General features: G+C 35.4%; 2 protein-coding genes across 2 annotated transcripts; both read right to left on the bottom strand.

Moving 5' to 3' along the window:
• Nucleotides 1-459: 459 nt before the first annotated feature.
• Nucleotides 460-1,451, bottom strand: LOC107135352 (olfactory receptor 5AL1-like). Its single transcript, XM_015477235.2, has one exon. The coding sequence runs from the start codon at nt 1,402-1,404 to the stop codon at nt 460-462; it is 945 nt and encodes a 314-aa protein (XP_015332721.1). The 5' UTR covers nt 1,405-1,451.
• A 4,972-nt stretch (nt 1,452-6,423) lies between these two features.
• LOC107135351 (olfactory receptor 1044) lies at nt 6,424-7,380 on the bottom strand. The gene has a single exon (XM_015477234.1). The coding sequence runs from the start codon at nt 7,378-7,380 to the stop codon at nt 6,424-6,426; it is 957 nt and encodes a 318-aa protein (XP_015332720.1).
• Nucleotides 7,381-18,979: the final 11,599 nt, after the last annotated feature.

Raw genomic sequence — 18,979 nt, 5'->3', positions numbered from 1 at the left:
AAGATCTTCTCCTATATTTCCAGAGCATTTATGAAATAAAATTTTACCTCCTCTTTGCATGATTCATGTAATGGCTTATGTACTCTAAAGTTCTGAGCCCCAAATCCATTTGAAATAAAGTCATCATTTCATTACTCATCTTTGTAATCTTCATTACTTGTTATTCTTTTAAAACTCTTATGGTCAAGCGGTGCTCAGGGAGCTTGTCTCTTTCAGTTAAACTATTCACAAAAATAATTATTAAAATCCTACTATGTACATACTATTTATGTCTAAATAATGTATACAGTAAGCCTCCATTCTAGAAAAACCAGGAAACTAAGTTACTGGTTATAGTAACCACAGACAAGAAGTTTATCTATTTCCTAACAGGTTGTCAACACTCTGTGATCCCAGGCATATCTAGACTCACTAACTCTGGTGTTAAAGATTCCTTCGTTCTTTCAATAACAATCTGGCTCATTTATTGCTACTCAAATGAACCTTATGTATAATCCTCTTTACAGAATTCTTTACCTCCTTATTCCTTAAGCTGTAAATCAAAGGATTCAGCATGGGGATCACTACTACATAGAAAACTGAAGCAAATTTGTCTGTATTCAGGGAATGGTTAGATTTGGGTTGTAAGTACATAAAAATGATCGTCCCATAGTACATGGTAATTGAAGATAAGTGAGAAGCACAGGTAGAAAAAACCTTCTGTCTTCCTTTAGCTGAGTGCTTCTTCAGGATTGCAGACACAATGAACACATAGGAGACGAGAACTATGAGCAGAGAGAAGCACACGTTGAACCCAGCCATGGTCAGCAACATCAACTCCTTGACTTGGGTGTCAGAACAAGCCAGTGGAATCAAGGGGATATCATCACAGAAGAACTGGTTGACCAAGTTCGAGTCACAGAAAGACAAAATGAATGTGCTCACTGTCTGTATAAGTCCCATGATGAATCCATAAATATATATGCTAGTGACTATTTGAAAGCAGAGTTTCCTAGGCATGAGAATTATATAGCGCAAGGGATTACAGATAGCCACATATCTATCATAGGCCATGGCGGAGAGCAGGAAAACTTCACACACTGAAAATGTTACAAAGAAATACACTTGAGCTGCACAGGCATAAAGGGATATACTTTTAATTTCACATAAACAATTAGCCAGGGCATTTGGGGTCACAGAGGAGGTATAACAAAAATCAACAAAAGCCAGATGGCTGAGGAAAAAGTACATGGGTGATTGAAGCTGAGAACTGAATTGGATTAGAACAATCAATCCAAGATTACTTATGATACTCACTAAATAGATGATGAGAAGGATCACAAAAACAATGACCTGAAACTCAGGATCATCTGTAAGTCCCAGGAGGATGAACTCAGTCACTGCTGAATGATTGTGTTTGGCCATTTAGCAGATATAGAAGTTTCTGTAGTAAACCCCTCCAGAGAAAACCTTCTGAGTTATCTCAATTCTGTAGGAAATAATCCACATTGGTATTAGAATAGGAAAGACTCAAAAAGATGTGCTATGTTTACTCAAAGGAGAACTGTGATGTGTACTCTCAATTACACTTGGATTTTCTGATGTGTGTGTGTGCGCGCGCACGCACACACGTACACACGTGTAGATAAGACTACATTAAGCATAAGTCAAAGGAAATAAAAATGTGTGAAAGATAGGATATGAGAAATTTTTGAACCGTATAAAGAAAACACTTTAATGGTAACATATAAGGTCATAAGCCAAAATATTGACAGTATATCTCTAATCATACAATTTGGGGGTATTTATAGAATATTCTTCTTCCTGCATATCTACATGCTCTGAATATACTTTTATCCATGTGCAGTATTTAGAAATTTTGGAGAAAAGTAAAAAAAAATCAGTACTATTTTGAAAAAAACATATATGCACATACCTAGACATATGCACAAATATATATTTACAATTTTCTTCTTAAGGATGAATAATATATATTTAGATAATTCAGAAGTCTTATTTTATCCTATATCTTTAAGTATCCAGTGACAAAGGGAAAATAATATACTACTAGACTGTAGTTTATTTTATGCATATTGCTTTCTATTAACCAGAAAGATGAGAAAATTTAAATTCTTTCTTTACGCAGAACAGAGACATATAATTGTCATTATTTCTGCATTTTGGGGGAGTGCTAGAGATTGAATTTAGGGTCTCACAATATGCTAAGTAAGTGCTCTACCACTGAGCTACACACCCAGCCCCATTCTTTCTTTTGTCTTCTGTGTCTTCTTGGATAATCTTTACCTAAGCCCTATAGATGGACAAGGTATATGCCCTGTTCATTAATTGATAGAATAACCATCCAATGTTTGGTTAAATCAATTTATCTCTAGAAGACCCTTATGGCCCACATGATAACACTTTATCCCCAAACCCTTACCTACAGTCTATGAAAATCATGTTTCCTTTACCTAAAATTTCACAAGTTCCAAAATATTGGATACTGTAGAAATTGATAACATGCGCTCAAATACCTAAAAAGTGCTCAATTCGCATTATTAATAGTAATGAAAATACTAGGAATTACTACTATCACCATCACTATTGTCATAAATTCAGTTTTGTTCTTAAAAAGTTCTACTGCCTACTGTCATTTTTTAGTCACATGCAGGAAATCACTGTATTTCCAGAATAGTCGGTTGGTTTGAAATTGCTCAGAGACTTATCTTTGATTCCTTACCCTGCTGGCTGTCAGTATTTTGGGGATTGCCATTCACATTCACTGTTCAGTTTTCTATGGACTCTTGCTTTGAAATTTATTTAACTACCCCAACATCTTCAAATTTTTCTTCTCTTTCTTTAGCTCTTCTATATTTGAGGACCCAAAATCTAGGCAGTTTTCAAATGGTCTTACTTACACTTACACTGACTTACTTATTTCTTACTTACTTACACTTACTTACTTATTTCTATTTATCTAAAGTGAAAATCTGTGCCCCCATGTTTTTTAAAAAAAGTACATACATTATACATATAAACAGTCGTTATTGGGAGCTTTATGTATTCTTTTGGTGGACCCTGTTAAAATACTATTTAGTGTCTCAGTTTAGTCAAGACAAACAAGCCACTTAAAATATTATAGATTTAAGATATTTAAAAACCACAGTTAAGACCTACAGTAATTTTGGAAGAAATAGAACAGTAAATATTAAGAAGGCTAAAGCTGTAACATCATAGAAACTCATTTTAAGAATACAAACCTGACACACAGGTGTGATTGTGGAGAGATTTAAGAGAAGGCTGTGTCCACCAAGTGGTAGATCTGCAGAAATATCAAATGTTCATGTCATCACTTTGGATGATGTCCGTATACCCTACTCTGTGAAAACAACAGCTTTTGTTTTTTTCTGTGCCTCCCAGATATAACACATTTCTTCTCAATGACAGACTTTAACTCACGAAAGGGATTTAGCAAGTCGTCAATTCTCAATTCTAGCAGAAGTTGTGAAGTCAAAGTGACAACAGGGATTAGGGAAATTCCTTCTTTTGCAATCCAGCACCAACACACATCCATTGGAAGAAAATTCAGCATCCAAATAAATACATTAACAGCATCATGCTTCATTGCAATATGATATAATTCTCTCTCATAAAATTAAACCCTTATCTAACCCTTTCCATTCCAATAGTCACAAAAAAAGAAAGAAAAAAAGAAAAGAAAAGAAAAGTAAACTAGCTCTCATTTTATCCACGCTGGGAGAGAAGCTGAACCACACTCTAGATTTCAAATCTTGAAAATCAAATGTTAGGATACGGGGTTAAATACTACTAACATACCTCATATTAGTTCATGGTTGGGTCAGGTGAAGATGAAATTATAACCTTAAGTAGATGGAACAAACGTGAACGTCAACTGCAATTTAATAATCCCAGAAGATTCAGATGACCACTTCTTTGAAACTTCTGATTTGATTTAGTGGTCTTGGACATACTGAAATTAAACTTTAAAGGTGAAGAGCAAACAATGGCATTTGACTTGGGTGTCTCCTTATATCTTATTATTTTAATGCTGCTCTTACACATTTGCTGATTAATTCAAATACCACACAGTGTAAGCTGTATCCAGAGCAAAAGATGGCTCTGCAAACTAACATTTCCTGCAGGGTAAGCTACATGTGCAGCACAACACAGAAATTCTAGTAAAATCTAAAATTCCATGAAAGGTAGGGGTGTTTATAAAGCTTTGTAAAACCCCGGAAGGGAATTACAGTAGAGACTTATGATTTGGGGGGTAAGAGATAATTTCTTCACTGGATAATTATTTGTCTTTTGAGAATAAAGTTTCTGACTTTATTAGATCCTTGGAGAAACTGAGCAGTTCACCCCAGGCTAGCTACCATGTTATCAGGACACCTGAGCTGCCCAGCCTGAGCTGGGTGTTGTCTGAATCTCTATGCCTTGAAACAGGACATGCATAGCAGCTCTAAGATTTATTGGCATAGGGCTTGAGCTTATCCTACAGGCAGAAATGACTTGCATAGGATTGTGACTCTGATTTCCATGGTTAATAGCAATTATATCTATGAGGTTGTTGATCTATCTCTTCCTCCCCCCTTCCTTGCCTCCTCCCTTCTTCCTTTCCGTTTTTGGATTCAATTTTAGTCATGTTCTATATTTTATGCTATACTCTGCTTCGATAAGCTTGATTTGATTTTGTACGCATATTTTTATTTTGCAATGCAGTCCATATTTACGAATATTGATAACTTCATTTTCCCTCTTCTATCTCTATACTTGTGCCTCTTTGGTGCCCATATTGGTGCAAGAATTTGACACCAAAAATAAAGAGGTAAGCATGAGTCACAAACTCAGAACTCTTCTGTGTAATTGAAAATGGTCAACTCAAACCAGGTGCGGTGGCACACACCGGTAATCCCAGCAACTCCGGAAGCTGAGGTAGGAGAATCACAAGTTCAAAGACAGCCTCAGCAACTATGAGGTGCTAAGCAACTCAGTGAGACCCTGTTTATAAATAAAATACAAAATAGGGTTGGGGATGTGACTCAGTGTTAGAGTGCCCCTGAGTTCAATACCCCACCCAAATGGTCAAATCATGATATTATATATGTATCAAAGAGAGAGACCACATATATATGGTTATCAGTGGCTGTGTAGTGTCATTATTTTTGTAAATTGCTTATTCTAGGTCATGTGAATTATAATTAATTATGTTGGGATTAGAATCCAGGACTTCTGGCTCATAGAAAAAAGGGAGATAATGTACAAACTCCCATTATAAACTTTTGATGTTGCTTAATTCTCAAAAAGATTAGATTAACAATTTTCTCATTTAACTGATGTGAAAGTTGACTCATCCAGTATAACATACATGTACTACAATGATATGTTTGGAATCTAAGCACCATCTTTGATTAGGAGGCATTGTCTCTTTGCATAGGGCTGCCTTGCCCACTGGACATTGTGTTGTAATATACGCTCTAATAAATAATGACCAGGTCACCCAGACATAATTTTCCTAGGAGAACTACTTGTAATCCCAAGTGCTGGTAAATGGTCTATGAACAAAATGATCTATAAACATAAAAGCTTTGTGTCAATCAACTGTGAGCATATTTGCTTAGAATTTGATATCCCTCCCCCTGAAATGTAATTCGGGGGTAGACTGAAGTATAATTCTATCTCTGAATTATATCTTTTTAGATAATCTGGACAAAGAAACATAATGTGGTCTCTAGACATAAGAAATCATCTCAATTAAAGAATTCCAGGACGGTAAAAGGTCATGTTTGATCAGTGGTAAGGTAAGAGTAGAATGTTCCTTTTAATATAGACAAGTTGGCAGATGCAAATTAAATGGCAGATTTATACTGTCATGTATGGTTTCAAAAAATTAGGGCTCTAAGAAATGTATCACCCGAGGAAACTTTGATTTTCATATGGAAAATTGTAATGCACTCTTAGAATTTAAAATTGAGGATTGGTATAGAAGGGAATTCTGAACTTTTGTCTATGCTATGACTATAGTTAGGTATATACTGACAGTTTTTGTGTATTTTTCATTGGAAAACTGGCACAAATTCTTATGGACCAGAAAACTATTGTTCATACATTTTCCATTTGAAAAATGAGAGAAAGGGTATAAATTCTTACAGTTCTTTTTATACCTAAAGTCACAGTCTATGTGAAAATTTATAGGAATTTTGTTATAAAGTGAAAAAATTATATCCCATCTATGTATGATATATTAAAGTGCATAAATGAATTTTACTGTTATGTATAACTAATTAAAACAAATAAAAAGTTGAACAGATGTACATAAATTACATATTAAGAAACAATCATGCTGATATATTTTCAGTGCCAAAAAAAAGTATAAAAAAGCAAACAGAAACACACTAAAAAGTCCACTTTTACTTATTCAAATCACTTTCTTAATTTCATAAACATAAAAGCCATTTTTCTCTTGAGGATTGTCTTCAGAGCCTCTTTGACCTCCTTGTTCCTGAGGCTGTAGATCAAGGGGTTCAACATGGGGATGATCACGGTGTAGAAGACGGAGGCCATTTTATCTGTGTCAAGGGAATGGTTAGAGCTGGGCTGTAAGTACATGAAGAACAGGGTCCCATAGAATATGGTCACTGCCAGCATGTGGGAGCCACATGTGGAGAAAGCTTTGTGTCTTCCCTCAGCTGAACGCATCCTCAGGATGGCAGAAATAATGTACATGTAGGAGACGAAGACAGTCAGAAGGGAGGAAATAAACATGACACCAGCACAGACAAAGATCCACAGCTGTTTGAAGTGGGTGTCTGAGCAAGTGAGCCTGAGGAGGGGCATGTCATCACAGTAGAAATGGTTGATGGTGTTGGAGTGGCAGTAGCACAGGCGGAAGGTAAGGACCACATGGAAGAGTGCAACCAGGAAGCTGTAGCTATAGGGGACAGCTACAAGTTGAATGCAGACTCCTGGGGACATGACCACCATATAGAGCAGAGGGCTACATATGGCCACGTATCTGTCATAAGCCATGGAAGCCAGTAACAAGCACTCAGCCGTCATGAAGGCCAGGAAGCAGCCTAACTGTGCAGCACATGCACTGAAGGCTATAACATTTTGTTGGTACAAGAAATTCCCAAGCATTTTGGGTGTGATGACAGAAGAGTAACAGAAGTCAACAAAAGCCAGGTTGCTAAGGAAGAAGTACATCGGTGTGTTGAGTCTTGAATCTGTTCTAATGACCACGATCAAACCCAGGTTGCCTACTGCAGTGAAAAGATAGATGGATAAGAACGTCACAAAGAGGGGCATCTTCAGCTCCTGGCGATCCGTGAGGCCCACGAGAATGAACTCTGTCACTTGGGTGCAATTTTTCTGAGCCATGTGTCTTTGGAACATGTGGATGAAGAAGATGGAGAGTCTAATCAAGCTTAATATTTCTATATTTATTTAATATTCCAAAAAATAATTTAATGCAAATATGATAGTATATTAATATTGAAATCTGACAGTGGAATGAAGATCAAAAGGAGATGTTTTGTGAGAAACACAATATTAATTGAATTTACAATTATATGAATACAATCCTCCAAATTGTATTTACAAAGTCAAGAGTTGATGGTTGGGAGTCAGTCTGCAGTGACTCATTCTTTATTTAAAGTACTTTGCATTGTCTTACTTAAAATTTAACATTAATCTTTCAAATATTTAAAAATATTATTTTATTAAGAAATGTTGATATTAGTATCATAAATGAATAAATCTATTCTAGGGGTGTCACTTAAGCCATCGCACCTATGTCCCATGCCAACATATTGGAATTCTCTGTTTTTTTTTATTCTAATTACATTTCTTACCACAAAGAGCTCACTATAACTTTCTATGCATCTTCATAATATTGCAGAAGATTAACATGAAAGACACAAAAATAACCTCATTATAAAAATGATAGAAGTCTCTAATCATTTAAGAAACTGAATTCAAACAGGTGGATTTCAAACTCATGCTTGTAGACTCAAGAGTCTCTAAACCTTATCATTATATTCTCAAAGTAGCTATCTTTCCTCAGCTAAGAGAATCCATAGAAGGCAGAAATAATGTACAGATAGGAGATAAAGACAATAAGAAGGGAGGAAATAGACATAATACCAATATAGACGAAGACCTATAAATATTTGGAGCAATTGTCCATGTAAATTTATTCCACCAACACACGACCAACATTGTTTGTTCACATGTTTCCTGATAGAGAGTTGCAAAGACATCTTTGTATGGGAAGTACCAACTTACCAGGTTGAAAACAATGAATATCCATATGCCTTAAATATATTTTGCTTTACTAAAATAAAAATGGCATTCGCTTTTTAATGGATTTACATCAATTTGTATGGGTCCTGTCATATCTTTAGTATTTACTTAAAAACATATATTAGTGCAGGTGCAGTGGCACATGCCTGTAATTCGAGAGGCTCAGGGGGCTGAGGCAGGAAGATTGCAAGTTCAAAGCCAGCCTCAGGCATTAAGTAACTCAGTGAGACCCTGTCTCTAAATAAGATACAAAACAGGACTGGGATGTGGCTCAGTGGTTGAGTGCCACTGAGTTAAATCCCCAGTACCGAAAAATAAACAAACAATAACAAAACACCTCACATATTAAAATCATTTTTACATTTATTTTATTTCATTAGTATATTTGTTAAACTTTGTAATATTGAAATTTTATTAATTATAATAGCTTAACTTCAGAACCACAGTTTATTACATAATTTGTTATTTTTTACCATGTATTATTTATATATCAGAAATTTGTCATACATTAAAGCAGACATGTACCTCTCATCTTAGATTTTTATCTCCAAGACAAGAAGTATATACAATATGATTGGTAACACAGCAAGTAGTTATAACTTTACTTCTGCCATTAAGAGAATCTCTCTTCCTTCCTCTCCTCTTCTCACCTTCTCCTTCTCTCTCTCTTTCTCTCCATTTGATTTGCTCTCATCATAAACATGACAAGCTGTAATACATGAACAAGTGTGTACTTAAGCAAAATTGTTATTTCCTTAACTTGCTTCCCCATGGCACCCTAGCAATTCATACTATTACTGATTTCACAGGTCTCTTGTGCATGTGATTTTCCATGAGTCTATTTAACTGGGGTAACTAAAAAGAAAGAACAATTTCCCTTTATACAAGGCGGATACTGCATTGTCCCACATATAGGAAGATGATGGCCGTGGAATGGCAAAGTCATCTTCATTAAACAGAATTTAATAGTGAATCAAAGTTCTTGTGGAGAATAGAGTGATCTAAACTTTAGCCTCCCTTGGGCCCTGCTGAAAGATTAGGGGGAAAGAGTAGGGCCTTAGTAAGTTGAATATATCAGGTTGTTTTTCACTAATAGTCTCTTGTAAAACTCTAAAACCCTCACAGTTTAATCCTTTAAAATAAGAGAGAGAGAGAGAGAGAGAGAGAGAGAGAGAGAGAGAGCATTTTTAANTATATATATGACTTTTCAGGGTCACCACACAACACATCACAGGCAACCACAAAAGACTAATGATATTGGAATAACCCAACTGATAACTGAGTTTTGATATAGCTAGCTGCCATCATCTCTCTTTTTACTTAACAAAAAACAAAATGCCCAGTTGCCCAACAGAGAATTCCTTGGACTAAAGATCACCTAACACATTTGTTTCTCCTTATTTTTTTCTTGCTAACTGTGTCTGATCCTGTTGAACAGATGATGTTTCATGCCTTTTACCTCTGCTGTACTCCTTTTTCTCCCACTATTAATTATTTCTGATTTCTAATATTTGGGGCAAGATTTTATCAAAGAATTACATCCTTAGCATATTGTTTTAAAAGGAATATCTTCACATTTTACTTTGGACTGTTTATAGTTGGAAAACAAATATCAACATAAAGTTTGGTTTAGGAGAGTGTATAAATACACACACACACACACACACACACACACACACACACACATATGGTTTCTTGGTACACAATTCCTAAATGTAATATCTTATATCCCCCTGCCACTGCATAAAAAAACTAAAAGCAATTTTGAAGAAAACATATATACTGCTTTAGAAGCACAAGAAAAGAGAGTTGGTGTAAATACTACACAAACAAAATAACTTGTATTTCCAATCTAATTTTGACTAATGGGTCTTGAAGCATATTTTTTTTTGGTTATCTCAGAATGGTTTCAGATTGTAGAGTTTGTATTTATTGGCTCTAGAATGTTTATTAAGCATGTACTCCATGGAAAGCAGTCACTTTAAAATAGAATTATAATTCATTTTTTATTCATACTAAAAAAAAATAAGCTACATTCCATTTTGCCAACCTCACACATAGATTTGTTTATACCTAATGACAGCAACGTTTACATGGAGGAAAAGATGGACCCATACGTCTTGAGTATCCTATATTATAATTTGCATGTGAAAAAACAAAAATGCATCTTCATTTTAAAGAAACATTATTTTTAAAAAGGAATAGGCAATTATGCATTTGTGCCTGCTCAAACTGAACCTCTTGTCTTGACTAGAGGCATCTTGATCCATGATCCAAATGCAAGAAACATGTGTTATAAACTGTCATAGAACATACAAAAATATCTAAAAGATGATTATCTTGTAATATATATGATTACATAAATCCAGAAGAATTACCAGAATGCATTATTTTCTTTTATAAAAATATAATGTATGCTATTAAAATAGTCAGTGTTTTCACTTTTCAATAATGTTTCATAGAGATGATTTAGCACTCACTCCTTTACCTCCCCAAGTCTTCCAAGTTTGCCACCAGCTTCAGAAATGCAAACATATACTGCTTCTCTACAACCACTTCCCAGCAGCAAAAAATACCCTCGGCTCCTCAGGACAATTTCTTTAGTTATTTTTTAGATATTTTTATAGTGTCACTTTTTCTCAGACTTAGTACTTGCACCAATCATTTTATGCTATATTCCTGTTAAGAAAATACATGTGTCTGTGAGATAGAGAATGTGTGAATTTATCTTTGAGTGTGCACATATGCTTCTAAATATATGCATGCAGATATGTCTACATACATATACATATACATATACATACACCAGGATTTATGTTTTAAAAATAAGTATCTTTTACCACTAAATCAAAATCTTAAGAAACATAATTATCTTTGGAGAAAAGCATATGAAAGTTCTTTTCTATTTCTAGAACTTGTGGCACAGAGGTCACTATTCAGTAGATCCTCAGAAAATACTTCCTGAATTAGATTGGTCATCTATCCTGACTCTACACCAACAGGCTTTGCTTCCATCAGGTACAGTCTCACTTATACAATATCCCATGATGTGTTATTTTTATCATAATGTTTTTTCTTCTTTATAGAGAAGCAATGTGGCATAGCATTAAAAAATATGAAGCTTGAGCTTGAATAATGGCAATGAAATGCACTGGTAGTTTGACAAAGATTTAAAATGCTCTTGGTTCTACATTAAATAGAGGTAAGCTCCCTTTTTACTAGTAAGTAAATGGAAAGTTTCCCTCTGGGTTGACTCATGCTATTAGATCTATTTGAAAGAAAGAAGTTAAATATTCATCTAGTGTAGACATGAATATCACGTTTTTAGTATGTATGCATACATGTATCTACTACTTTCTATAATGAGGACAACCACTCATAATAGGCTGATCAAAGATCAGTGCTGTTGCTTACTATTACCTGAGATAGATAGGTAGTAAAAGATTTAGCTAGCCTAGTTTGTGTTTCTACAAATTTGAAAGTCTTCTTTTGAGTATAGCCACCACTTGATTAATAACCATGATACACTCTGAGAATGCACCAGAAAGCAAATTTGTTATTGTGTGCAAATCTCAGATTATTTGCACAACCTAAAATGGCTGAAACATCACAAGGCGTTACAAACTTATGGGGCCACCATTATACATGTGGTCCACTGTTGATTTGAACATTGTTATGTGGTGCATGGTTGTAATTGGGAAGCTAATTTAATGAAATTTTGTTTTCCATGTCTGGAGATAACCTGATAAGACCACACTCTTTAACACCTATTTGAAGTTCAATTTGCTACTTTGTTTTGTCTCAAAGGTAGAGTATGCATTAAACTTGAAAAGGCATTTCATATAACCTTTTGCAATATTTCCCATGTTAATTCCAGCCACATCGCTACCCTTCTGTCAAAACTAATACACAGGAATATAATGAAGACAATTGTCTTGAAGTTCTCCAGTAGAATACAGTGTTACCTGTTCTCATATGTTCTCTTCCCTGTGAAAAACTGCACTTTATCCTTCTAGGCTTCTCTTATTTTCCATCCCCAGGCTTGGTTACCACCTTTCATCTTTGTGTTATGAAAACATTTTATGCAAACTTATTTACAATTCATCTCACACAAATGGCAGGCAGCTGTTTGCACATCTCTTCTTTTGACAGATTGTAAGCTCACAAGTGGAAATCATGACTTTTTCAATCATTTCCTACTGCAGCCCCTTCTAGATGTTTGGTAATGGAAAATTTTAGATTCATTTTTGCAAAAGCATTTCAATACCTAATGATTCTTGTTCATAAATAATATAAATAATATCTTTATTTGTATCAAAGTGAGATATTGATGATTTGGTTTGGGTACACTCTCTTCTCATCTGAGGAAAAATGTCTAACTTTTGCAAAAGTGAGGACAGTTTTAACATAGATTTCAAACTAGTTGATTGAATTACTAATTTTCTAAATAATCTAATACATTATATATTGGAATTCTGAAATGTTTTTCCAGTTCAAACTAAAAGGACATACATTTTATATAATAATGCATAAATATATAACTTAAACAAAAGTAGAGGAAATATTATTTAGCTTTATTTTAGAAAGTGTCACTTATTTTTTTTTTTTACTGGGGATTGAACCCAGGGGTACTCAACCACTGAGACACATCCCCAGCCCTATTTTATATTTTATTTAGGGTCTCAATGAGTTGCTTAGTACCTTACCTTTGCTGAGGCTGTCTTTGAACTTTCGATCCTCCTGCCTCAGCCTCTTGAGCAGCTGAGATTACAGGTGTGTGCCACTGCTCCGGGCTGAAACATTTTAATCTAAAACCTATTGGATTCTATATACTTCAGTTTTAAAATGTTCATTTTGATCCCAATTTTGAAGTATATTTTTCACACTTACTTGGGTAGAACGCGTTCCTATTTCATCTCCGCAGGTGTTTGGGCAGCACCAACCTAAAGGATTTTGTTAGTGACTGTATCCCAAAGGAAGACTGATGCAATCCTCATAAAAATTACAGCCTATTTCCCATGATAGACTAGAGATGAATTAGACTTGTTCTGTGGTTTTGAGGAATTGCAGATCACAGATCTGCAGGTAGCATCACTTACTGCCCTAGTACTTCCATTTTGGGAATGCTATTTGTTAAATGATTCTTGTTTTCCTCGTTCATTCTGATGTTGTTGTTTAGTGACAGGGTTTGAATTTATCTTTGAACAAGAGAAAAGAATTGCACTGTGAATATTCTTACAGCGTATTTTTCAAAATACTGAGTAGCCAACTCCCAAGACCCTATTCCAAAGTATTTTAAGACATAATGTACTAATTAATTTCCTTTTTGAAATGCTCATGATTTATATAAATTATCACTTAATTTCTTTTTATCTTGTCTAAAGAGTACTCTTTAAGATTATTTTCTTAAGCAACTGAGGTCATAGCGAGAAAAGTATATGCTTTTAATATTTACCAGAGAAGAATACACTAGCTATGAGTGCATTACGCCCCCATTCATATTTTGAACATTAACCCCCAATGTGATGGTATTTGAAGATGGTGCTTTGGGGAGGTAATCAGGACTAGAAGAGGTCATGGGAGTGGGGGTTTCATGATGGATTAGTGACCTTAGGAAGAGAGATACCCAGAGTGTGCTTTCTCCCTCTCTCTTCTTCTATCTCCTCCTTTTTGTGTCCCCACAAAGAGGATGTATGAAGACACAGAAAGATGAAACCTGCTTAAAAGGTAAAAAGACATGTCCAACTAGTAACCAAATTAGACAAAAAATTTGATCTTGGGCTTCTGGTTTCCAGGACAGTGGTGAAATCAATTACAATCATTTAATTTGCCCATTGTATGGTATTTTGTTATGGCAGCCTGAATTGAATAAGGGGATATCTTTGAGAAATAAAAAAAAATAATAATTATCTACAATGCAAAAGGCTTTGTGGGGAATGAAGTGGAAGGGGGAAAAAGAAATTATGAAATAATTTTTGTTTTTCAAAAGCAGAATTTTCTGCTATCTTAATAATTTAGAGAGGTCAACATGTTACTGAGGATAGGTCATATGTCCGAGTATATCTTCTATAGAACTCAAATAGACCGAATATTTTTTTTTAAGTGAGTTCACACACAGTAAGCTTAAAATACATTTGTGCAAATGTCAGCAATGCATTTGACATAAACCTTGAGAGAAGCAGACATTCCCAGGGATTCTGGATTTGATGATGAATAGGTTTTGTGAGAATAGAGTGGTGGAGTTATCTGCTTTATATACAGGCATTAAATAAAAATTTTTACATGGTTTCGGACAATGTAATTATCTTTAAGATAATAATAAAAATGAATATATACTCTATAAGTTTGTCTAAATTTGCAAACATACTTTATATGGAGGGAAAAAATCCCTACTAATATTTATGTCTTGTTATAAAGCATCATGACTTTGTGTCTGGTATTGGGATTTGAACAACTAAAGAGAAATTTTCTATGCATATTTATACACATAAATAAATTAAATGAAATTCAAATGGCAATGAGCAGAAATTGTTAAGCAGAATTTTTAGGATTTTTCTTTTGTTACAACATTCTTTCAACATCAAATTAAAAATGGTTAGCAAAGTTTCTTTACAGGTCGGTTTCATCTTCTCATTTCTTAATCTTAATGTCAAAGAGTTTTTCCCAGTAGGAAAAAGTCTAGGAGAAATCAAAATATTTGACTATTAAATACAAAGAGAAAATTTTAGGTTGAAAGAATTAATCTTCATGTTACTGTGATGGTAGTATTAATGTTCCATGATAGGAACTTGGGTTAAAATCCAGAGTGAGAGAGATGGTGGAAGGGAATGGGGAATGGAATAATTTTAACAAAATCTTTTTATATACATATGTAAATGTACCAAAGGAAATTTCACCTTTATGTATAAGTAGGAAAAACAATCATAAATAAATAAAGGAGTGAAATGAAGATTGGTAGAGAAGGGAGAATAGGAATAGGGAGGAGGAAAGGAAAAGAGGGGAAAATGGGGATTGAATTCAAATTCCTTTCATGTATTATTTGTCATAATGAATCCAAAAATTATGTATAATTATAATGGTCTAATTGAAAACACCTGGAATTCTGACTGAAGCAGCCTCTGAGTTTCTGGGTGGCTGAGCATGGTGAAAACTTTCTAGTTCCCCCAGTGCAAACAGGATGCTGCCATGTCTTTTTCTCAAAGAACTTTGTACTTTTGCAGCCATAGCCTGATATGGGTGTGGTATTTTCAATTTCTGAGATGAATCTTATTTCCTTATGTTTCTGGGGAAAGTATTTAGCATTTACTAAATGGCTATAATGTCTTTAATAATCACACCTTTTTTAGTCCCAGTGAATTAACATGCAAAGTGGGTTTAGGCTCTGATAACCTAATCATTTCACCTCTAGTCTTTTTTGCATTGTCTTACATGTGTGCTTTTGGAGGATACCTTATATCTAAACATAACACTAATTAATTCTTATGTTTTTGATCAAGAAAAAGATATATGAAGGACTTCTGGAATTGTGTGGTGTTGAGAGCCACAGCCGAAGGGGCCCCAGCAAACTTTCAGACTGCCAGCTGATGATTGGACACTTATGCCCTCTGGTGATAGAAAGGTGTTAGTAGCAGTCTCCTGTAGAGGTGGTGCTGTTGGTTGGACACTTACGCCCTCTGGTGATAGAAAAGTGTTAGTAGCAGTCTCCTGTTGTAACTTTTCCCCTGATGGCTTTTTCTGCTCTAAACTTCCTTCCTCTGTCTGACTAGCTCGAAAGACCTTCTCTTTTACTTGAATCTTTTCCTCTTTCTGACTAACTTGAGAGACCTTCTCTTTTACTTGAATCAATATGTCTTCTCCTTCCTCTACCTTTGTTTGAATTGAAGGCTTTGAACTAAGCAAACCAGATACGAATGTCCACAATGGCAATGTGCCAACTGGCAGAGTCCCTGGGCTGTTCTTTTCTATTCTTTTTAACTCTTCACCATGATGGTTACATTGTGATATATTTAACAACTCCTCCTTAAAAAGCCATGGGCTACATTTTTGTATTGTATCAACGTATGCCCTGATTGTTCTTGATTTTACTGAGATGCCTCCTTCCTCTAACAATTTACTTAACACTCTTTCAGTTTGTTTTTTACTAATTTCTGATCCCGTATTTCTACTATAATACAACTCAACAAGATAACGCCTAACAAAACTGAAACTGAGTGAAACAAAATTGGAACAACACAAAATCATTATAATAGCCTCCTGAAATGTCCATCCGTCCTTTCTCCCTATCTGTTCCTCAGATGTGAGCGGTTTTTCTTCCATCTTACACATCTCCAGGGACAGGCAACTTCTTAAAACAAAAGTGAAGCAAAACAAAAGAGGAATCTTAAAATGGCTACCCATCCTCTCCCCCTGCCCTCAGGGGCGAGCAGTTTACTTACCCTCAGTCACTCCCCGTGCGAGCCACCAAATGCTGCAGTCTGGCTGGGCACAATTCAGGAGCCACTTGTCAAAAGAAACTAACTTTATTTTTAGAACCACACACGCCAAACAAAACAGCCTCTCAGGAAAAACCCTCAGAGCCCCAACTGCCACCACCGGCTTCCCACAAGTCTCTCCCACACCCACCAGCCTCTCCACCTCCCACAATCCTCCTGCTCTTGAGGCCGATTGGCTGGGTCATGTGGGCAGAGCCAAAAAAGTCCCCCAATGAGCAGCTCCGGGCCTGAAAGGGCAGGGAAACAGCCAGATGAGCATCACCGCAGAGGAGCCAATCAGCTTGATGTTGCTGGGGCCACTGTGAGCCAATCATCAGCTGCCAGTCTGAAAGTTTGCTGGGGCCCCTTAGGCTGTGGCTCTCAACAGTGTGGTAAGGCCTTCCATGAATGCATCCCACATAAAATCATTTCTGGCCAAAATGCAAGTTTTTCAAATATTTCTGTGTGCTTTATGCTCCTGATAACCACAATAAACTTGACCAAAAGCCACCAACAATATCCATGCCACAGCTTGAATGCTATGCTTCTCAGAAATTTCTTCCACCAGGTTAAGAAATTCAGCCTCACAGAAAATCTCAGAACATGGGTAAAATGTAAACAACTTCTTAGCCATAATGCTACACAAATGATCTTTAGTTCAATTTCCAATGGAGTCTTCCCCCTCAGAAACTTTATGAGTCCAGTCTTCACTGTCCATAATCCTATCAGCACTCTGGTGCTTTGAGCTCCTACCAGAGTCACCTATGGAGCTCTGCTGACAATATTCTGAAGTTTTTCCATATTTTGTCTCCAAAATTTTGAAAATTTCACCCACAAAAATTCTAAAAAGTTTTACAAGCTTCTAAACCACAGATTAAGTAGGTTAGTCATAAAAATGACCCTACATCTCAGTAACAATTTCTATTTTAGTCTGCTAATTTTGGCTCTGTGACCAAGGACCTGTTAAAATAATCAGAAGATGAAAAGTTTATCTGGGGGTTCATGGTTTCAGAGACCTCAGTCTATAGGTGACACCTTTGCCCTGGACCTGAGGGGAGGCAGAACTTCATAGCAGAAGAGTGAGATCAGAACCTGGAATCGTGAAACAGAGAGAAAGACTTCTTCTCTAACCAAAGATAAAATATATACCCCAAAGACATACTTCCAACGATCCGTCTCCTCTAGCCACACTCTACCAGCATACATTTTGTACTCAGTTAATCCCTATGAGTGAATTAGCACACCAATTAAGTTTAGGCTCTGATAACCCAATCATTTCACCTCTAGTCTTTTTTGCATTGTCTTACATGTGTGCTTTTGGAGGATACCTCATATCTAAACCATAATGCTAATTATGTTTTTGATCAAGAAAAAGACATGTGAGGGACTTCTGGAATTGTGTGACAAGGACTTCCAGGAATACATCCCTACATAAAATCAAGAAAAACACTGGTACACATTTGAAAATCTCATTTCCCAGAATTCTTGGAATTAGTCAAATTTTAAAAATAATGTGAAAAATCTTTATTCAAGTAAAACTGCGTGAACTATATAAAATGGCAGTGTTTGTGGTGTTTGGACACTTGGGCTTTTTGAGCATATTCAACATTTAAACTATAGAACCACACATTATAGGAAAGACAGATTTTCCAGAATTACCCCCAGAAAAGTCACTGAGTAAACAAATAAAAGCAACAAAACCCACACCAATATCAAATAGGATGAGCAAAATCAAAAACTGGTGGGGGCGCTGTGTGCCAGGGTGTATGTATGTGTGTGTGTATGTGTGTGTGTACTTGTTTATTTAACAAATTAGGAAGTAAATATCTAAGTAAAATATTGCAAAACAAAAGAGTCCAGAAGTGCTGAAATAAAGAAACATAAAAGTATAAATAATTTAGAATATAGTTAGTGAAATAACAAACATAAATTCAATTTCACCAATAATTATAAGAAATATGAATTGATTAAATACTCTAATCAAAATGGCAGAGTATTGAGTTTATTAAAGAGTCAAGATTTCTGTCCTTAAGAAACACCAATCATACTAAAAAAGACATATAAACTAAAAGTATGCAATACTAATCCATGCAAATAACAACCAAGAGAAAGCTGAAATTGTTACACTAAAGACAGTGGGAAAAAAATAAGACTTTAAGAAAATAATCACCACCAGAAAACAGAGTTTAGGTAACAGGAGAAAA

This window comes from Marmota marmota, unplaced genomic scaffold, assembly GCF_001458135.2.
Source record: "Marmota marmota marmota unplaced genomic scaffold, marMar, whole genome shotgun sequence".
NCBI lineage: Eukaryota > Metazoa > Chordata > Mammalia > Rodentia > Sciuridae > Marmota > Marmota marmota.
Note: the sequence above shows the minus strand (reverse complement) of the source record. Positions and strands in the feature narration are given on the sequence as shown.